This window comes from Corvus hawaiiensis, chromosome 6 (assembly GCF_020740725.1).
Source record: "Corvus hawaiiensis isolate bCorHaw1 chromosome 6, bCorHaw1.pri.cur, whole genome shotgun sequence".
NCBI lineage: Eukaryota > Metazoa > Chordata > Aves > Passeriformes > Corvidae > Corvus > Corvus hawaiiensis.
In genome coordinates this window covers 20,772,674-20,795,466 of record NC_063218.1, presented here as the reverse complement: position 1 = coordinate 20,795,466, position 22,793 = coordinate 20,772,674, and the positions used below count along the sequence as shown (strand labels likewise).

The following is a 22,793-nucleotide window of genomic DNA, read 5'->3' as shown; positions in this document are numbered from 1 at the left end:
CCGACTTAGGGACATATTGAACATTCAGTATTTTTAAGGTCAAGGATAAGAAACATTTTTCCTGGGCTTAGCATGATGCTTTGGGGTCACATTCATGAGTACCTCATAAACACCTGGTCTGTAGCTCCTTGAAGTGTTTTCTCCACAGCTTCTCTACACAAAGGAGCATCCCAGAGTGCCCTCTGCCAGCAGCCCCATGTAAAGCACGATTCCTGTGCACCACTTTCCTGCGCAACACAGTGCCTTTCGCACCCTGTGCACACTGCTGTCCCATAGCCAGTGCCACCACTCAGCTCCCCTCACCTAGCATGTTTCTGCACCTCCCGTGCTCCCCAGTGCCAGCTGATACAGCACAGCCTCAGCTCAGTTTCCATTGCCTTACCTGCTCCTGGTTGTCCTCTCCTGAAGTGCCCCATGTGTTACCAAGCTGGTCTCCAACAGCGGCAGAGGACAACAGGGCCAGCTGGTGGGCAGCAATACAGGGGATGCTGAGGTTGGAAAAAAAGCAAAGAGAGGTGGAGAGAAGGAGAAGGAAGAAAATAAGGGCTGGGAGAGGGCTTTGTGGCTGCTGCCAAGTGTTGATCTGATCCTGTGCTCTCAGGCTTTCTGAGTGGGCAGCGGTGATTAAAGTGTTATCTGCAAACAGACTTCCTCTGAAATTGTGCATTTGGTGTTCAAGCTATCTCTGCATTCATGATGAGTGTTGAAGGCATTCTGAAATCCTGCAAATTAAACAGAGCCAGTAGGGAGAGGAGGTGCTGAATTGTAGCTTGCCTTCAAAATGGCAGTTTAAACATGCTTTCCTTTTTCTGATGCAACTCCTTCCAGTTATGATTGCTATGATTTTTATTTCTTACATTTAATGTGTTGTGTTATCTGTTCATTAGGCAGAGCCCAAAGATTCTTGAGGCACTCTGAGCACTTGGAAGTAAATGTTTATGCACTATTAGTACAAATTTCTGTTTGACATTCCCACCTCAGACAAGATTTTGAATGTGTTTGTGTGGAGGTTTGGGTGTTTATCTAGATGACACTAAAGCAAATAAAACTACTCATTTTCCTGTCATCAGTGGTGGTGTGGTTTAATTAATTTACACAAATACATATGCTTGTAAAGTAGAAGAGCAAAGGTCAACACATGAAGAAAGTAAGCCATTTCCTTCCCACTGTGTACCACAATTTTAAGACATAAAACTATACCTCAAATGGGTCCCAGCCAGACAACATATAGTAAAAATGTGACATGAAGCGTGGTGGGAAAGTACATAATGGCTGCAGGGGTGAGAGAGGGGAGGAGGAATCATCTTCTCTGGTTCTTCTCATACATGGGAGAAAAGCACCTGCTTGCCTGATGTAAGGTGACTCATTTTGATCATGGAGCACACAGAAAGTACTCTCCTACTTCCTAGCTTTTACAGGAGGATACAATCTTAGCTCATTATCTGTTTTTAATTTCATTTTCTGTCAAACTGATTTTTACATATCAATTTGCTACATAAAGAAAAAAATTTTAATAATATGTTATTAATACAATGTATCTTTTGGTGCATTAAAACGTAGGGTCTTTTAAAGTGGAATAATCCATTTTCCTTAAAGACTGAAACTCCAATTTCCTGGGAAACAGACATTATTACTTACAGGAAAACAAAATTAAAGCATTTCACATAAATATCTAACTCTGCAACACTAAATTACAGAGGCACAGACTGGACATATTTTCTTTATTGTATTCCTCTTTTGTTACCTTCCTTCATTTTGGAAGAGGCAAACACCTTTGGAAAAGCAGTATTACTCTAGAAAGAGACTCTGATAGTCATGCAATCTCTACTTGTTACTTGTCTTTCTTTTCAAAGACAGTTGAATACATCTCCAAAGTGACCAATACAAAATAGATTTCATGCTCGATGAGTTAAAATTAATTTGGGTAATGTGCTTTTAGCTCCAGTCTGGAAAGGACATCAATTCCCCCCCAGTTAGTGCTATTAGTCATCTTCTGGTTTTTAAGGCATGCGCTGGTCACAAAGTTTTCAGTCCAATTTTTTAAAGCATTTAAAATATTTTTTTAACAGACATTGAACAAACAAAGATTTTTATTTTCTAAAATTTACACAAAAATTAGTAATCTGATTTATAACTGATTGTATTAGAAAGCCTTCCTTGGTTAAATGATCATATTTTAATTTATTCTTTACTGTTACTACTCCTTATACTATCATTGGGAAAAATGGAATGTTACAAATCTTCTCTCTTTTGTTTAAGGAACACAACCCAATTGCAATTAATGTAAAATAACAGATATTTTTTAAATTATATATGACTCTAGGTCTTTGTAGGTCTGCTGATCAACAAGGAGGAAGGCCACGTGACACAATATTTTTATTATTGGTTTTTTTTTTTATTTTGACATCTAAAATTGATGTCTATGACTCATCTACTCAATTTAATTTTGTGCACTTAAAATACTTATCACGTTGCTCAGGGTTTGTGTAACCATGCAAAATATTAAAAACTGCATTAATCAATTTTGATCAAGAGTATCAAAATGTAGTACCTAAATATTTTACCCATAATTATAAAAATTTATAAGGAATTATTTTTTAAAGAAATATATACCAATTAGAAATATGATATAAAATACTATTAGAAAAGTAAATAAAATACAGTGATAGATCACTTAAATCCTATTCCAGTATTAATACATTTTAAAGCTAAGAGGTATTTTGAAAGACAGAATCAGGTAATTTAAACTAAAGAGCAATAGATCAGTTACACTGATAATCAGCTCTAGTTAGTTGTATTACAACTTTATTCACACTTCAAAGTCTTTGATAATAGTTGCAGTATTATAATTCTAGTGATAGTGGAGAGGCTGTAGAGCTGTTTTCTCATCACATTCCATGGATCACCAGCAGTGCTAATGATACTCAGTCTGAACTGTGTACAAATAAATATTTCTTGTCCAGTTTTCTTTCTGAGCCACCTTACTCCTTTATGACACTCATTGTATGGCTAGAGTTTCTCTCTAAATTCATGTTATAGCACGTTTTACTCGGCAGTATCAAAGTAGTGGTTGCCCTGATGACTTGTCTGTTTCCAGAGAAATTGCAACAGTTTTTACAGTGATGCCCCAAAGGTCATCTTTGTTTCTTTCCTTCCTTTTTTTAATTCTTTAGTATAGAGAAATATGCCAATTTACCTGAGGCTTAGATTCACCTTAGAGAACTCCAAGGTGATCTTAAGTGGGGAAAAGGGAAGAAATATGATGCTGAACTGTGAAATACTGGTATCCACTTTTGCTGCTTATTAGCACTGCTCTGTTGTTTTGGTTTGACTGTGTTCTCCAGTACAGTGTGAATCTAAAGCATCAGTCAAGATCAAGACCCTTAAAAGGATTTTAAAAGTGTATCCTTCAGACCCTGTTCATGTGTCTGGCAGTGTCATCATAGCTGGGTGAGAAAAATAATGAGATAAAAAATGAAGTGGCATGATGGGCATGGCTTCCCAGTGTCTGAGACCTGTTTATTTTTCTGTTTGCTGGTGTTTAGTTACATCTCTATAGATGAAACACTTCACAGTCTGGAGGCCCATTCCTTCAACAGTTTAAGCAAAGTCACTCACATGTAAGTACTGTAATTAAATTAATGAACGCAGTGATGAGATATATTTGGGATGTGTGGAAATAACATACATGATGATGTTTGAGTTTTCATTCCTGTCTCCTTTGTAGCTAAATATTCCTTTTCTCATTTCCTTTCTCCATAATGTAGAGTGAGTCAGTCTCTTTTTTGAGCTTATTTTATTGTGCTTGTTTTCCATACATCTTTTTGGTTCCCTTGCTCTTCTGTATCCTCCTATAGAAATGCAGGTAAATGCAGTGAGAAACTAGTGGGACTTACATCATGAGCTTGATGTAAAGTTGAAATAAAATGGCAACTAAGAATTATTTCTCTCAATTTACTGCAGGTAAGCGTAAAACAGTAATATAAGGATCAGAAATAAAATCAGAAGGACCAAAGCACAGAGCAAAATGGCACTAGCTGGAGACATGAAGAATAAGTAATCATTCTGAAAGTGCACTAGTAGAATGAAAAGTGTTTATATGGTTATTAAATGGAACAACAATAATACAGAAAAAGGCTTCTGGGAAGTGTTTTTACACTTTTTTCTCATGCTCTGACCAATCCTCACCACTAGTGATGCACTAAGGGCAGTTACAGAACTGGTAGGATACCTGCATCCAGAGAATTCTTGTCATTCATCAGGACCCTGTCAAAATGAGAATGTAATGTATTGAATAGAGAGCTCCATAGGATCCATCCTGTATCTGGTACTCTTCCATGTTTCCATTACTGATCCAAAGGAGGGATTGGAAAGTGTGCCACAGTTGTAAAGCTCAGCCAAATTACAGTTTGGCATATTTCAGAGATTTTTGTTTGCAGAGGTGCCATGGGAGAGCACTGTTGGTCACCATGGGTCCAGAAAACATTGTCAGAGAGGAAGGTCTTTTGTGTCCAGAAAGAAAACGTGCCAGAGGCAGATCGATTTTTTAAGGTTGTTGCAAGAGGTGCAAGCTACCACCCACTTTCACACTAATCTTTGAAAAAGAAAAAGGAATAATAACATTAAAGTAGATTAGAGGAGATTCGTGTCAGACTCTAGGAAATGTATTCATATGGCTGGTATAAATAAACACTAGAATTGTTTTCCTGGAGACATTGTCTCTACCACTGCAGACATTTAAGGCTGTATGATCTCAAAGTCCATAGATCTATTTAATCTTCACTCAGAGAAAGAGATTGAATTAGATGATCACTTAACACTGCTGTATTTTCTATTTTTTTTTTTCTTTTACTTTACACAGTGTGAAACAGAAAGACTAACAAAGTTACAGGAGAAAAATATAATTATTGTTAATGAAGATAAAGAGAGAAACTAATGCTGGAAAGTGTCAGTGACTCCTCTAAGAGAACCTGAACCTGACTAGCATATCTAGAAGCAGAGTGCAATATCCTGAGATCTACTTCAGGCCAACAACATGCTCCAATAGTATTCCAAAGAGTTTCATAGCAAGACTTTGGTGTGATATCAGTACTTACCTTTGGTTATAATGCCATTCCCTATTCTGTAGATGTTTTTTTCCAAGCCCGTTGTGTCCATGTTCTCTCTTCCTCTTTCATAGTTCTTGTGTCTTTAGAATTTCTTGTTTAACACAAATGAACATTTAATGAAACATTTACTGGCAGCACATTTTATAAGCAACGAATAAAGCATCTGCCACTATGCACTACAAATTCCTCATGTGATACTTCTTTGGTGGTTCACTTTATTAGAAATTAAAGATAAAATGCTCCAGACAGCTCCAAAATCACCGCATTGTCACATCCACTCCAGCCCTCAGGCCTGGATGTGTTGTCCATGACCGGGAAGCTGGAGGTCTGTGCAGGAGTCAGCGGAGTTCACAGGCACCCACCCTCATGTCACCTCTGGCACGGGCTGTGGGGAGGGCACTGGGGGAATGTTCCCTGCTCCACTATACAACAGTATGGTAGTGTGGGACCCCTTATATTTCTCGCAAGGCACTACCAAAAGAGAAACTGTACACAGACATACAAGATATACTTTTTTTTTTTTCTGCACAAGAGCCAAAAATACTACCCAGGAAAAGACATCAGAACTCTGCTCACAAAAGTTACAGGAGAACCCCAGGCCTTTGCAGATAGCCCACAAAGAAGGGCAACCTCTACCACTCAAAAGTGCTTACCAGGTTTATAAAATCTGTTTGGAAGTTAGGCACATGTATGATTTAATCAGGGAATATCCAGGCATCTGGCAAGTTACTTGCATATAAGCTGTGAAAGAAAGCAATTTATAGATCTGATAATTTTTATTAATTGTTTCCATAACTCCTGATTTGTTAAGACTTATCACTGTTGAATTTGATTTACTTTCCAAACAACAGGATTAAACAGGGATAAATTTGTGTCTTGTGCTATGCATTTATTTAATGTTCTCCATTTACACAGTATTTTTAAAGTATTATTGCTAAAATAATACTAGGTTAAGATTATCACAAAATATTTTAAAGGAGGTTGAGATTACTCTAACAGTTTTGAAAAGTCATTTCATGGGGTTTTATTTTTACAGCTTGTTTTTCCTTGAACTTTCAAAAAGTACAGCTTTATGTAAATAATCTTTTTACCCTAACTGAAACTTATACACACAGTTTCATTTTCAAAACATTTCTTTTTAGACGTAAGAACTTCTTAGGAGAAAATTTAGTGTTTGTGGAAGGGAGGAACTAATAGTTTGGCATGAGCCAAGTGTTACGTGAATAAGCATCCTGTGTTCATCATGATCTGTCTGCCAAGCTTGTTAGTGCACTTCAGCTTTGATCTTCACCAACCCATTTTCTCAGTCCTTATTTGGTTCATGTGCCTCTGTTCTGACTTTCTGTTCCTTCCAGACCTCAGCTCTTTAAGCATAGGCCATATTTTTATGCATCCATGCCTTTCAAGTACTGAGCAACTTCTGCAAACTAAGGATACTGATCACCTGCTGTATTTTAATGAGCCACATCTCATTTTGCTGGTAATTAGTGGCAAAATTTCCACCCTATGAAGATGTAAATAAGGAACAAGCTTTTGCTAGGTTTTTTTTTCTCCCCAATTGTGTTAAATTTGTCTCACAATGGTTTCTTGTTTCCTCTTTTTGCATTTACATTTTTTAAGTATGTCTGTTTAAGAAATCAGAACTGTCTGTCTCATACAATTACATAAGTATTTATTTTTTGTAAATGTAATTGTGAAAGGGTCTGATAAGCAATCAGTGTCTCTGTGTAGTTGCCTTACTAGTAGAGCTGAAGCTTGGTAACATTACACGAAATAAAAACCTGTTGTAATTAGGTCTGTGTTTCTCAGGGAAACATTCCTGTGAATGGAACCTCAGAAAAATTCACTCTTTCTTTTCGTCCTTTCTCTGTGTCTTGGCTCACCCTCCCCTGCTCTCTCCCTACTCTCTTCTCCTCACTCATAAAGCATTCTTCTCTTATACAACCACATTAAAAGCCCTCTGAGCATTTGGGAACACAGCCAAAGGTTATGGTTCAAGTGGCTTGTCCTCATATATGTGATGTCATTTGGAGAGCAGGTGGGGGACCACTCTCCAGCTCTGCAGTGAGATGGAGCCAAGGGCCAGGGCAGCCCCACCATCCTCTGGGCCAGGGCTGCACTTCTCTTGGACAGCTTGTGATGCCAGGCCATGGGATACAGTGCTGCAGAGAGAAGAGAGAAGCAACTGGAGAGGAAGACTGAAGAGATTTGTGGAGGAATGCTGGATACCTGCAGTGAATTTCAGAGCACTGGGATAAGTGCTGTGCAAAAAAATCTTGTTAAAATCTGCAGTCTGGAGGTAGGGAACAGACTGTTGGGAGCCTAAGCCAGTTTTCTGGTGCCAGTGGTGCAAAGGCTTAAAACAGGTGCATGCAGATGAAATAACATGGATACTTTGGCTGCAGAGGGAAAATAAAACATGGAAGTAGATGTACAAGTGAGAGAAACTAAGGTAGCTACAGACAAAGTAAGTCTCAGAAGGTAGAGGGGGGGGGCCCCCAGGTTATTACAAGAGAATTTAAAAAAGGTTATTTAAAACATTTCACAATTGCTGACCTGGATATCCTTAGTCTTTGTAGGTATCTCAGCATAACATTGATTATATTGCTACTCTAAGGCTAGATTTGCAATTTCTGAATTCTGGGCCTAAACAGACTCAAGAATGTGTCAATATTGCAAGGCAGGTATGAAAAGCATGTCTGGTAAATGAAATTTAGAATCCACTTAAATATGTAAATGTTTGTGCTTTTTAAAATGTTATTGAATTCAGATAGAATGTTAAGTAGCATATTAACCCTTCTGAAAAGTTAGCTGACAAACATATGTCTCAATTAATTAATTAGCCTAATATTTGAATAGTTCTTACTTCCATTTTTAGATTCATTTGGATTTGAAACTAAGTAGTTATATCTTTGCAACTAAACATAAGTTCATAGCTATTTTTAAGTCTTCACGCATATGTTTATATCATCAAGTGACTTTCTCTGCACATCCATTCTTAATGTGATAAAGTTTTTTGTGTATTTTCATTAAAAAGGAAAAGTGAATTGCTGTTCTTGGACAGTCAGGTGGTGATTCGATTGTAAACCTAGTACATTTTTAGTTCCTAGTCTGAGTGCCAGAACTAAAATTTCAAACATCATTTGTCTTTAAAGCACAAATAAGCCAGTTTTTAAATGGTTTCTGTATTTTCAAAAATAAAGTAGAAGTTGAATAGTTTGTAAAGTAACTTTGAATACTTTTATAAATACCCCACGAATAATTCTCTTAGCTTGTGGGTAAGTAGCAGCATGCTTCTTTCTTATGAGCATCTCTCCGTAATTTTAGTTAGGACTGCAAAGTGAAATGTTTTTTCAGGACACCTTTTGCCTTTTGGCATCAATGGTCCCCAAAAATGCCTCTTAACTGTCTCAGGTTTTCTTATACCTTAAATGCACTGAGTGCCCAGAAGGACTCAGAATTGTAACACTGCTGTATGCCATGATTAAGTTGTATTTGTAGAGTGTGTTGAAGTTTCATTTCAAAAGTAATTTAAAATCAGCTCTCATAGACACTTAGATATCTGGGAACTAGCTTACTAGGCATTTACAAGTACACTCTTTGGCTTTATCTGCATTTTAGGCAGTGAAAACTACTAATAGTTTTCCTAGAGCTCCTTTTCAAAGAACCAAAGCTTTTTAAATTCACAAGTTTCAATCTTTTCAACTCACCAATTCATAAAAGATAAATTATATAAGTGCAAGCCCTGCTTAATGAATTTACTGATAATCAACTTGTTCTTCTATCTTTATGGACCTTTTGGGATTAATATTTACAACACAGCAGTCTTTTGATTACAGTTTGAAAATTAGGATCATATAACATTTATGTGCCTTTGAGTGTATTACGCATGACTGATTACTGTGAAAGAAATTGTAAAATCCAGTTTGTCCTGTTAACTGATGAGGTCAAAACAATTCAAATATCTTTCCTCCTTACAGGCTTAACTTCATAGGCTCCAATATCAATGGAGCAATAGATATCCTTTAAATTTGTGATTTAGGGAGGAATTCCTTTCAGTACTCTAAGACTAATGATATTTGAGTGTTTAAAACAGGAACAGCAGCACTGTTCATGAATGGAAATGAATTTGAAGATCTGTGGGGAGGAAAGGGTTGAAAAATAGAAGATTGGCAAGAAGAGAGAAACATAAATTGGATTAGAATTGTTTTCATTCAGAGACCAATCTTGCACCGGGGAGATGTTAGAAAACAGTGTGCGAGAATTACGTATTTGTGTTTGTTTTGGTTGTTTTTTGTCTACTAAAGAAGAAAAATTTTCTGACAAGATAACATAAAATTGTGAAAGACTTAAAAGCATTCTTCCTATAGGCTTGGGGCCTCTTTGTAAGCAGGGAAAGGAGATAAGAAGTTTGGAGATTGTAAAACACAGCCTGGGGAAGGTTTGCACATGTTCCAGGCCCGCTTTGATATGTAAGGCAGGAATCAGGCCTCGCTGTGTTGTGTCCCTGCTAACACAAGCCTAGCAGTCTCTGTGTCTCTGCTCACTTTTTTTGAATCCTCCAGCCAGTGAGATGATGGAATACATCTACTCTTTGCACTTTAGCTGTGTGTCGTGGTCATCTTGGTGTTGCCTAAATATATCCAGGGCACACAAGATCTTCCTCTTTTTCATGCAGATAAAGTAAGAGGCCACATATTCAGGCCAGTCAAATGCAGGAGGCACATTTAACTGGACTAGAAGTAGGGAAAATTTGATTCCCGTCCTCATTTTTTTTCTTAAGTGTAACATTCACTTTTGTCAAACCAGCTTTTATTTTTATACCTCTCTCATCTATTTTGACTAGACACTTCTAAGCCTGTCTGTCTGCTCCACAATGGCCCTTTTCTTCCTTTTGGGCTTTAAGACACCTCTGTAATACAAAGTGTAGTGTGAAACGCAAATATAAATACAGTATATATTAAAGCATACTTCTTTTTTAATCCCAACACCACCAGTTCAAGAAAATTGAACAGCTGGGACATAAACCTTTTCCCAACGTTTAGTTGAATCATATTGACTCCCTCACTCACATTATTTAGGATTTTCTCTCATTACTGTGCTAAGTGTCTCATCTGGCTGTTTAAAATATTTCATTCTGAGATTAATTAGTTTTTCATTTGCCTTTTTTAATCAGCAAATGTCCTCTCATGGCCCAATTACTTAATAAATCAAAATCGTATCTCATTACATTATTTTGCTCTTTTAATTTTAGTACAATCTGCTGATTTCTAATTCTTATTTTCAGTACCCTCATCCAAATAATTTATGCAGAATACTATGAATAGCAACATGCCAAAACCTGATAACTCTATGATACTCCAATGCATTATCCATTTCCAGGCTAAAGGCTGAACTGAAGACTCTCTTTCCCTGGAATATACTTGGTCCACAGAGGAGTAGAAGGCCAGGAAGCTCAAGAGTCCAACATTCTGAAAGCAGTCAGTGATGGAAAAAACATGTCAGTTAATGTTTATGAAGCTAATTCCACTGTTGGGAATGTGATAGCTACATAACTAATAAAATAACTGGAGAGAAGCAAGAAACTAACACTGAGAGGATTTCTTTTAAATACAGAAACACAGCTACAGTTCAAAGTAGCTAACAGATGCGAAGAATAGTTGAATGCAGCACTAGAGTAGCAGTACTATAGCTATTAATGACATGAGTTTAACATGCAAGTAAAAGGTAAATCCTCATTTCCCTGCAGGGTTTTAGTAAACAGAGTGAAAACTGATGACTTGAAGGGTGAAGCAGAACCGTTTTGTTACTACAACAATATATGGAGAGGTTGAAGTTTTTGTACCAGTGTCTACATAGTGATTTATCTACTAACTCCTGTCTCTTTTTCCCACTTCTATTTCTTAGACAACTTGTCTGGGTTGATTTTATCGTATTAAAGCAATTCCAGAGGTAGAGGTAGTCTTAAATCCCAATTTCCTGATTCTTATGTTATATAGGTTACTTGGCGCAGTTAGGCCATGGTAAATTAAATACTACTGGTTTCTGCCCACTGGGTCTCTGTCCAGTAGCAGCACTTTGACTGACTTAAGGCTGGAACACCACTGACGTAACCTTCACCACCGTGCCATCTAAATCTGTCATCATTATCAAATTTCTCTATATAAGTAGCCAGAAATGTTTTCTTCAGGCCCATTGCTCTACGGCTAGTATCAGGAGGAAGCCTGGCACCATTCTTTCTATATGGTTCCTATTTTAAGAAAGGCTGAGAGTTATTTCAGCAGTGTTATGAGACCAGTGTCCAGAGCTGATTTAAGGTAAAGAAATAGAAGCAAACATGCAAAACCATCCACATCCTTCTGGAAACAGTAAAGAGTCCAGGAAATGAAATGTCTATGTGTGATGGAGGAGGGCTTTTTTAATAAAAGATGAAAATTGGTAAGTCTATTGAATCTACCTCAATAATGAGAATTTTGGCACAGTCTGACTGGTGCAGCCAGACTGCTGGCTGTTGGTATAGATAAAAAAAAAAATAATCTGCTAGAAAATAGAAGATTAAGAAAGATTGAGGGGAATTGCATTAAGGGAAGAGACAAATATTTCAGAAAAATGAGGAAGAGTCATGACCACCACCACTCCAATGATGGTGGTGGCTGGAGGGGCAGCAGCCCCACCAACACACCTACAGAAAGCACCATCATGGCCACAGCTGTGATCGGGCTGTTTTTTCAACATGTGCAGACTAAAAAGCCATTTGCAGACCAAGCTGTCTCCTGGGTAGAAGTATTTAAAGATGTAACTGTGGACAGAAGATGTAAGGAATGAAGTTTGTGTTGTGTCTTGCCTCATTATATAGCAAAGAGATACGCTGTCCTCTATACTGCTGCACATGGCTATGTAGTGAATGGTGGGTCCATTTCAAGTCTCAGAACAAAGTTAAGTGACTGAGCCATCTCTCGATGAGTTCTGTAAAAGAGACAGGAAAAAATAATACAGAATACTGTCAGACACATGAAGATAGTAAGCAGAAAAATAGCACATAAAATAATAGGGTGCATAGATGGTTGTAACTTGATAGGATTATTATAAATCCTGAAGATTTTACTTTTCTTTTTTTTACTGAGCTTTGCAGACACAAAACCCTCACTATGTTCAACGTAATAGCCATTACCACAAGGTATTTGTTTTGATTTTAGGACCATGCAGACAAAGGATCCATAATCAAATCTTAGGTACTTCTTACTTGCTTCAACAGGCCAGTCCCCAGGATGGCATCTATCCAGACGATAATGCATCACTGTAAGATTGCTCTGGTCTTGAGCTAGTGCTGGCCAGTACAAAAAGCTGATTGCAGGAATTAGGTCCCTGAAATTTCATTTTAACATTGCTGATTTCTGTTGTGATAATTAAATATTAATTGTCAGTGTTCCTCCCTTTTTACAGTGAAATTCGAAATCTTAGAAACTTGGATTACATAGATCCAGATGCCTTTAAGAACCTCCCACTTTTGAAATATCTGTAAGTATTTAGTACCTGTAACAAATTGGTACTTAAATTTCACAGATGACTCTTTACTTTATAGCAGTTTTGTTAGTTTGCATTTAATTTTGGAATTGATTGCCATGTTTTTGCCTGTTGCTTTATTCTAATGACAGAAAGCCAGCAAAGGTAGGGGTTGGAACTCTTACTACTTTTGTGGGAAAGGGAAACATGTTCACAATTTCTTCAGTAGTTTTCCCATTTGTCTTATCCATTAAATATCTACAATACACTAGTGTTCCTTGGCAAAATTCCACAGCTAGCTTTTTTTCTTGTAAGTGCTGCCTTACTCTATTTTTGTAGGAAATAGTGGGAAGAAGGGACACAAAAAATATATACACGTCTTTAGTATTTACGAGGCATTTATACCGGGTTTTAAACCATACCTGTCAGCCAAATGTGAAAAGCACACCTATAAACACCTGATTTCATATGACCTCTAGGGCAGAAAGAAATCCTGAAAAATGCCCATGATTTTCTAAAGAAACTTCTGTGATTTTGAGTAATATTTGGAAGAAAGGCCTCTTCTGTGTGTGTGGGTGGTGGGGGCAGTGGCAAAGAGGAAAGATTTGTCCAGGTTTTTCCTATAGATGTGAAAGCAATAAAAAGGAAAGTAGTAAAAAATTCCAATTCAGGAGAATAGTTTTAAAAATTGAGAACGATATTTTCTTCAGTTATTTTCACTCTACAGAAGTTCAGAAAGAAGGGGCTTTAAGCATTCCACATTTTAAGACAGTATCCCTTTTTAGAGCTATATGAACAGCTCTTAGCCTCAATGAAAGATAGAGGATTCAGGGGCCCAGACTATTAAATGAAGCAGCCTTAATCTCTCAAGTTAAAATAACCCAGAGTTTTAATTATTTTCTCCCTATCAACCTCACAAGCTACTTCCCTCTGCAGATCTGCCTAGCTGTCTTTTTAGTCTGTGTTTCCATTTTTTAGAGTCTATAATTTATCATAAGTCTGGTATTTTGAATTTTTAAAATTGTTCTGGTATCCTTCTATTTTGAACAGTTGATTATAAATTAGTTGATTGACTATAGAGAGCATGCAATAACCATCCTGTGCTATTTAACACTTTAAATGCACTGTTCATTGTTGTTCAGTGATCCAGTAATTCTTTCTGTTTCTCCTCTCTTTCAGTGGTATTTTTAATACTGGACTCAGAGTATTTCCAGACCTCAACAAAATCTATTCATTTGATGTGAATTTTTTGCTGTAAGTATCTGTCCTCACAGCTGGTTAGAATATTGCCATCCTCGGAACACAAAAAAAAATGTATAATGAAGGTTTCTGGTTTTGAGAAAAATATCATGTAAGTCTGACAAAGCAGTTTTCCTCAAGTGATATTTCAGTGATCATTAGCACCAAATCTGGAGAATGCCAGGTCACCTAGCACTATATGTTTGACCTGAATTTGAGACATGGACATGCAGCACATTCACGATACATAACTTCTACAGGCCCTTTGCTTTTATTTTGTTTCTGGGTTTGCAATGGCTGTCCAATACCTAAATTAATCTGAAGTCAGAATAGTGTGACACACAGGACTTGAGCTGGCATATATCCTGCTAACATCAAGTCATCCTATCAAAATTCCTCTAACAATTTTGAGCTGGCATGGTGAAGCAAACTGCAGAACAATTTCTTGAAGAAAGAGAATGAGAATGCAAATAGGGGCAAGGAGGTCTCCCACTATTATCCTTAAAGGTGTTTCAGAAACAAAGAGTTCTACTTTGAACTCTAAAAATAGCAGGTGTTTCTCAGTATTTAAAAAGAAGAGACAACATCTACCTGTTTAATCTATATTAGAATTTTGGGTTGTAATCAAGTTAAGGAGGAAGAGTAGCTCAAATGAAGACTTGCAGCCTGATACAAGGTAGAAGTATCTTGGTGACTTCTTGGTCCCAGAGAAGAGTTAGAAATTTTATATTGTAGCAGTTTTCAGCTGGAAGAGGCTTGAATGCTGGATGGGCTAGGCAAAAGGCAATTAAAAATGAGGACTGTTATGTTAGAAGGTGACTTGCAAAGACATGATTGATGATCTACTGCAGCCTTGTTTCAGTGCTGCTAAGGGGTGTTTTTGGTCAAGAAGGGTCAGTTCCCACTGCATTCATGGTCTGCCACTGGCAAGATGAACCTCAGAGCAATGTAGAAATGCTGCTTGTTTTGCTAGAAAGTGTAGGAATCAATGAGATCTTCCCTTCCGAGCATCTTCGAGACCAGAGATAAGCCTTGTTCTAAATCATAGATTCACCTTGGCTGTAGGCCTCGAAGATTGAAACCTGAGTCATTCAGAGCCCTGAGTAAGATATAACTACATCTTAAGAACTATTAGGGAGTTTCTCAAAGACCAAAAGGGCTTCAGCTTGGATTGAACTCTGCTAGATCTACTTGTACATAGTAGAGAAAACCAAGAATTAAACAGGCTAGATGAAACAAAGCAGTTTATACAGCCATCTGTGTTCTTACTTCCAACCAACTCAGTGCTTTTCTAAGTGGCAGAAAGCCAAACATTGTTTGACTTCTGCCTTGATTTTTTTTTTGACAGAGATCACTAACAAAAGATAAATATAGGTCTTATATGCTACACAGAGTTTTTAAAGAATAGACCTGTACTTTCAAGGAAGATAGTTCTATGATGTATATTTCTAAATATTGCTATTCAGTGAAAGACTTTTTGTTTCTTCCATCAAGAAAAAAAATTATTTTGAAAAATAATAGGTTTCTAAATAATGCATAAGGTATAGCTGGGGAAAGCCCATCCATTATATTACTATTTGCCTTTGAGGTCAAGCAACTTACAAGTAAACATTTATCTAGAAAAATGAACCAATCTGCAAAACGTCAAACTCAAATGACTTGTGGTGGAAACCACCTATCAGTGAAAATTACTTGGAATGAAAATGGTTGTAATACTGTTCAGTGTTAGCACATATATATGCACAAATGTAGTACAGAAGAGGAACGAAGTTATTTCTGGCACATGGATAATTGCTAAGACTTCTCAGCCCATGGACTTTATTAGGCCGTACCTAATCCACAAGCTGAAGAAAAAGAAAAATTTGTGCAAATTTTCACAGACTATAATATGATTCAGGAAAAATCAGAAAAAAGGCAATCAGAGACTTTGTTCTGCCCTCTGTTTCTACCAGCTTTTTTTCTCTCTTCTTTCTCCAGTTTAGTCATAGTAAATCTCTTTAGTTTTCATTTCTTCCTTTTGTTACAAGAGAATTTTGGTCTGAAGATACATGGTATTTATTAAGACTGCAGAGTAGGAGTAAAAAAAGTATTTAAGAACTGAGTAGTGAAACACTTTTTTGGACAAGAGGTGAGAAGAATCAGTAAGTTCTTCCACTTACTAGTGAAAGAGATGTGCTAGATGCACTTCTGTAAAGTAAAATGCCTCTGTCCTGAGTAATGTGTTATCTGATATCTTATCTGAATTTGGAGAGCAGGATTTCAGCTCTGAAGCCACATGGGTTGTTCAGTTGACACTGCAGCTAATGCTTATTCACTCTGCTAATTCTCTGGCTCCTGAGGCCAGGGTCCTGTCTGTGCCATTAGCCACTATTATCACACAGACTGGCACACCTCACCAGAACTACAAAACCCATTTACCTCACGAGCTGTCATCCTGGATGCTGGAACATGCTCAATTCTTCATCCTACATGTATCTTCTGGCCTTAGATGTAACTAAACAGGGTATTCTTTTAACCTTATTTATTTAAATAAATAAATTTACATTTATAATATAATAAACATGGAAATTTTATTTATTTAAATGATATTAATATCATAATAAAATACATTAAAATAATTTATTTAAATAAATTTATTATATTTTAAACTTTATTATCAAGGCAGAGAACAATTAGTAACAAAGCTGCTCTTGAGATGCTCTGTTGGGCAAATGTTTGATTGTGATATTTTGTCTCCTTTTTCAGTGAAATTGCAGATAATCCTTATATGACTTCAGTGCCTGCAAATGCCTTCCATGGGCTTTGTAATGAATCTCTAACCCTGTAAGTTCTTCCAGTTTAAGTCACAAGGCAATTACCTCTCTAGTAATGCATATGGCAAAATGTTTATAAAAAAATTATTCCTGTCCTACTCTCTAGGAGTCTGCAGCCAAGAAACACCATAGACAGACAGTATCCATACTCTAGTTTGCATAAATTCTGTACCTTGACAGCTATCCGAATCAGTCCTGCTCTTTTCTTTAAACTGGCTTGATTAATGTGGTTTTGTTTTTCTATGACCCTAGTGCCAGTGAATGGTTATATTTGAAAAAAATCAAAGGAGAAAGTCTGCAAAGTTCTCCTCTTGTAAAGCTACAGCAGGGTTAGAACTGTGTCTAACTTTTTTTGCAACCTAAGTGGCACATACCATGGAAACTAATGGATGGCAAACATCAAAAGAGTCATATTTTAAAGAAAATTGTTAAATAAAATTCAGTCAGTCAATGTGAGCCACAAGATAGAGCTGATGGGAGTGAAAATTACTGTAGTGAGTTATGACCTAAACTGGGAGGAAGAGCATTAGAATGCAAACAAATGAATTCTAAAGAAATTCTAAAAAAAAATTCCTTTTGCTCTAAGGGAGGATAAGAATGAATTCTAAAAATTTAAGCCAGGTCTGATAGTAAAATCAGACCTTTTTTGCTAGTTGTTAGTTCCTTTAGCCTTCCTTAATCAATCCTAGCAGGATTTTGCTTCCCTGCTTTTAGCCTAAGGGTGGGCAAATTATAGCTAAGTGTTTTAGTCTATCATTGCTGTAAAAAGAGGTGAAAGATGGCACACCTGCCACATGGTATCCTTGACTCAGGTGCACTCAAGAATGCTTCTGGGCATTTTTTTGACCTTGTGCAGTAACTACTGCTTCTTCAAGAGATTAAAATTAACCCATCCATAAATGTGCCCTTGCAAAGAAAAATGATCCATAAGATGTTAGGTATTCATGTATTGAAGCAGCCCAAAATACACAAATGTTATTTTTTTTTTTTTTTGCCTGCAGTAAACTCTACAATAATGGTTTTACCAGTATTCAAGGCCATGCTTTTAATGGGACAAATCTGGATGCGATGTAAGTAGCAAGTCATTCTCTTCTTTCAGCAGAAAAAACCCAAACTTCTCTGCTTATTTGAGGCTCTAAAATACATATTTAATTTTAATTACTTTTAAGGAGCAAAGAGAGGATATTAATTTCAGCCAGCAATAACAATATCATTGCTTAATGTCTTTTGCAGTGTGCTTTCATTTAGTATATGTATTTATAGCTCAGAAATAAAATCATGGCAAGTAATTCCAGTGTGAGTTTTGTTCTGGTTTGAAGCTACAGTAAAACTTTGTTTGACCAGGAACTTTTCTAAGATGATTTGGAAGATAATTATGCTTTTTTTTACAAGACTGTTTTGTTTTAGTAAGTGTAGCACTGATAATGGTAGCAGCTCTTCCACAGGTATCTCTTACCTGCAAAAAAGAGGGTGCTGTAAGGTGCTGGGAGCAATTCAGAGGAACCAGCCACTTATACTAGAAATGAGATGCACATCTCAAAAGCATGAATCAACCATTTCATATTTCCCTGCAACTTCTTACTGTATTTTCTGAAAAATTAATATTTACTGAGTGAATATCCTTTTTACACCATACCCAAAATCACCTGCCTCAATCATTAAGACAGAATAAATATCGGTTCTAGAGACTCCATTCACTTTGGCAGAGCTTACTCTTGTCCTCCAGAGGCTTGACTGAAGAGTTTGTCACTCTCATGAGTAAAGAGATTTCTTCATCATGAGCTCTTAAATTAACCAGAGAGACATGAGGATAGATATTTTTAGTACTTTAAATTAGGCTTAAATTCTATAAGAATTCCATAAGAGCATCCTTCACATGGTCTTAATCTTTCCAAACTGCCTATTTTACCGTTGCAGCTAGCTAAACTTCTTAACGTCTGAAAGGTTTGAGTTAAACCAAAAATCTGAAATAGATCTGATTTTATTCACACTGGTTCAGTTACTTTAAACTTTAACATGAAAAAGGAAGTTTTCCATGATGACATAGTGTTTGTACTAGTGCCCACAGAAATCAAGAGATATAAAACATGGCAAAATAAATCCAGTGTCTTGACTGAATCCCTCTTAGCTGCATGCAGCAATACTCAGAACCTTTTCAAGCCTTAGCCAATACATGAACTGTGTTGGTTCTTCCATTTTGACGAAACACGGGTTGGACACTATTTTGTAGAAATTTTTCTTTATGCTTCTCTGATAGTAGGCAGGTGCTATTGCTTCTGTCCTCTTTGGAATTTCCACGATTATTAAAGAATCAAGTGAAAATGTAGTTTTAGAAGATATGGAGTCCTAAACATCTGCTTTGTTGAACTGGGAAGTAGAGAAGCAGACAACATATACTAGCTTCTGTAGATACTGTTTGTTTACTTTTAGAAAAAAAATTTGTAATTAGTATTCTTTAAGGATATTTAAGTATTTTTTAAGGTCAAGAGTAGAGGGCTTTACAGAGAGATCTGGACAGACTTGAGAGCAATCACCAACCACATTCAATTTAACAAGAACAATTGCTGGATTTTCCATCTGGCACAGTATAATCCTGGTTATACATACAAAGTGAGAGGCTGGAGAGCAGCCCCATAGAAGGAAATCTGGGGGTCCTGGCTGATGGCAAGCTGAACATGAGCCAGCAGTGCCCTGGCAGCCAGGAGGGCCACCCGTGTCCTGAGAGGCATCAGGCACAGCATCGCCAGCCAGGCAAGGGAGGGGATTGTCCTGCTCTGCTCTGCTCTGGGGGAGCCTCACCTCAAGTCCTGGGGGCAGTTTTAGGTGCCACAATATGAGCAGGATATCAAACCCTTAAGTGTGTCCAAAGGAGAGCAATCAAGATGGTGAAAGGCCTTGAGGGCAAGACTTACGAGGAGTGGCTAACCAGGCTTGTTCAGCCTGGAGAAGAGGAGCCTGAGGGGAGATCTCACAGCAGCCCACAGCTTCCTCAGGGGAGGCGGTGGAGGGGCAGGTGCTGATCTCCTCTCTCTGGTGACCAGCGATAGGGCACAAGAGAACAAAATGAACCTGCATCAAGTTCAGATTAGACATTAGGAGAAGGTTCTTCACCAAGAGGGTGGGCAGTCACGAGAACAGACTCCCTAGGGGAGTGGCCACAGCACCAAGACTCTCAGAGTTCAAATTGCATCTGGATGATGGTCATAGTCATGCTTTTGTTTTTCAGCATCCTGCAAGGACCAGGGAGTTGGACTCCATGACGCTTATCAGTGCCTTCCAACCTGATATGTTCTATGATTTATAATCCTAGGTGAATCCTTCCAGAGACTGGCTATGAGGCACAAGTTAATCAAATCTAAAAAGAAAAAAGAAAACAACCAGCAGAGTAACTAAAACTAGACTAAAAAACTAAAAGCTAAACTAAAACTAGTTCATGGGTTTATCTACCAGCAGTAAAAATGGTTTATTACAATAAACACTTTTCTCCTAATTAAATCATATGACATTTACTTGGAGCAAAGCACTATTCCAGATGTGCAAGGCAAACTAGGGAGCTGAACATCCTTTCAGTGGTAAAGTGGTAAAGCCTTTATCTCTTTGATAGACAACACTAAAATTTCTAAACTACTTTTCTTAAGTAGTTTGGTTACCATATGACAAGATAAAGTATAATTTTGCTAAGTGCAAGCTTAGAGATTTGTTGTTTCTAGCAGCAGCATTAAGTTAATGCAAGAGGCAAATATTTAATTTTCTCAAATCTGACATTTATAATTTGAACTCTTGGTTATCTACCACTGTACAGTGAAGGAAGTACCTGTTTTTGTCTGGGCCTTATCCAAGAGCCTTTGAACTTAACAAAAACAGGAGCAAAAATAAACTAATAGAAAAGGGTGAGAGAAATTTGAATGGGTTTTGAATTATTATCTCAAGGACAAAAATAAGTAACAGAGTAAGACAAAAAACAATAGTAAATTTTTGGCAAATTATTCAAAGACTTCATGTTCCACCCACAAATCAGAAGACATTTTGGTAATCTCAGAGGATATCTTCTACTATGCCTTATGCCTTTCTACCACTCTTGCAGTATTAAAATGCCTATGTAATTAAAGAGGGTCAAAAAAATTAATGCAGGTATAGGTGAAAAACCATGGATAAATGGTTTCCATTATCACACTGAATAACAGCACTACCTAGTTGGTCTTGTCATCCAACAAGGATCTGTGTTTAACAGCAAACCACAGTATTGCTGTGTAAGTTTTACAAGGGCAGGGGAGTAAGAAACCAGGAACGACAGGCTGAATGACACTTTTACTGAAAAGCATTCATCTGACACTTGAACCCCTCATCTTAGCCCATCATTAAGGTCCATAAACTGCACCACTCCTGCAAAGTGGTGCTGCTGCACCAGTATTTATTTCCGTAAGGTAATTGGTGAGGAAAGAAGAGTTTTTAAAAGATATTTTCAGTGAATGGCAAAATATATTTGTGATGAGCTTTTACAGAACTATCTAAATTACTGAAGCAGAAAGTGTGTGATCTCAAAATCTAATTACAAAAATAAACTCCAAAAGAATATATTTACTTTGGTGTACACTTTCAGGGTTCACTTACAATGCTTGGCACAGCTCAGTGTTAAGATAAACAATTGTGTGGAAAAATCATACGATGAATCCTTAGTACTGCTCACTTACCAATACATCTTTTTTGCCTGTTCTCCCTTTCTTTAACCTCCATTTCATAATCCAGCTGGATGCATAGATACATTAACGTGTCTCATGTTCAGAGCCCACTTAATACTATAGTAGTGATACTGAAATATGTGTCCAACATATTAATCCTGTCCTTGTTTTTTATTCTCTGCTGCCTTATTTTAAAACTAGAAGCTGAAAACAAGGTGCAGACAATACGTAATTCCATAAGTCCGTGAGGTGTTCCAACTAGGATCTTTGGTAACTTAACCTGATTTTTAACTAAGTGATCCTTTGTAAGAAAATGTTGCAGAACCTCCCTTTTAGCCTAATCTATCTGTTCATTCTTATTCCATCACTCCCTGCGCTGATAAAACTGGACTGCAGTAAAACCTAATGAGTGAAATAATTCAGCTTTAAAAACCACCAAGAAAGCTGTGTCCAGCTGCAACATAGGGCATGGCACGAGTGACCTTGTACTGTGAACAAAGAGAAACAGAAATCTTTCACATTTAAAGAAAGGTATGTGGCACTATACATTAATTAGTTGAATAGCTGGTCAGAATTTTCCATTCACATCCTTTACCCCCAGAAAAAATAAAATATTTTGTAAATTTATCTTCAGACCTTACATTATTATTCAGTTTTTCATCTCAGTTGAATATTTTGAATATTCAGGATTTTGGTTTTCTTTTGACAAATCTCACTTTTGATATTTGCTCTGTATCTCCAAAATGGGTGTCCCTAAAGAGCTCCCAGAATGCTCTCAATAATGTAGCCTTCATACTTTTGTTCCTTACATATATATACCTATACATATCTATATCTATATCTATATCTTTCTCCTTTTTGGAGACTAAGCTGTGTTTTCTTCTTCAGCTTTTTTGGTCCTTGAGAGTTGCTGAATATTAGTACCTGGTGGTTGCTCTTCTAAAACAGACTTGAGATACTGGCATTTTGAAACAGAGCATGCATGCCACTCAAGATGAAATAAAAGGTTGCTTTTCCTTGTGCAGACTCTCTAGTCTGTCACTTCATGAGGCATGCATTGATACTGTCTGAATACTCAGTATCTCTGTCATGCCCTGACCTTGTCCTGTTTTACACAGCACTTGAAATGTTCTGTTAGTGTTTTGTGCCCTCAGAAGGTCCTACTCAGCATGCTGCAGTCATGGTGTTTTCTGGTGGGGTTGAGGCTTAACCCAATATTCTTCCCACTTACCCCTGGACCTTGAGTCCGTAGAGACTCTGTTAGACACAAGTATAGTTGGCTTACTGATGTGACTGGATTGAAAACGTGAAAAAGGGCCTTCATTTACTTACATAGCACTACAAAAACATCAGCATCTCCTACTCCAGATTCTGCACTTACTACTACAGATTTCCTGCACAGTTCGTACTGAGGTATTCATGTATCTCATTGCCATCCACCAACTCTACAA

General features: G+C 37.2%; 1 protein-coding gene across 4 annotated transcripts in view; it reads left to right on the top strand.

The window, feature by feature from the left end:
• Nucleotides 1-22,793, top strand: part of TSHR (thyroid stimulating hormone receptor) — a 61,234-nt gene that overhangs the window by 20,972 nt on the left and 17,469 nt on the right. For 3 of the 4 annotated variants that reach the window (XM_048308099.1, XM_048308100.1, XM_048308101.1), the window contains 5 exons: nucleotides 3,546-3,620; nucleotides 12,552-12,626; nucleotides 13,791-13,865; nucleotides 16,596-16,673; nucleotides 17,665-17,733. In XM_048308099.1, the coding sequence (XP_048164056.1) occupies nucleotides 3,546-3,620; nucleotides 12,552-12,626; nucleotides 13,791-13,865; nucleotides 16,596-16,673; nucleotides 17,665-17,733 (372 nt within the window). The remainder of the gene's footprint in view (nucleotides 1-3,545; nucleotides 3,621-12,551; nucleotides 12,627-13,790; nucleotides 13,866-16,595; nucleotides 16,674-17,664; nucleotides 17,734-22,793) is intronic. The other variant, XM_048308102.1, reaches the window with a different exon arrangement.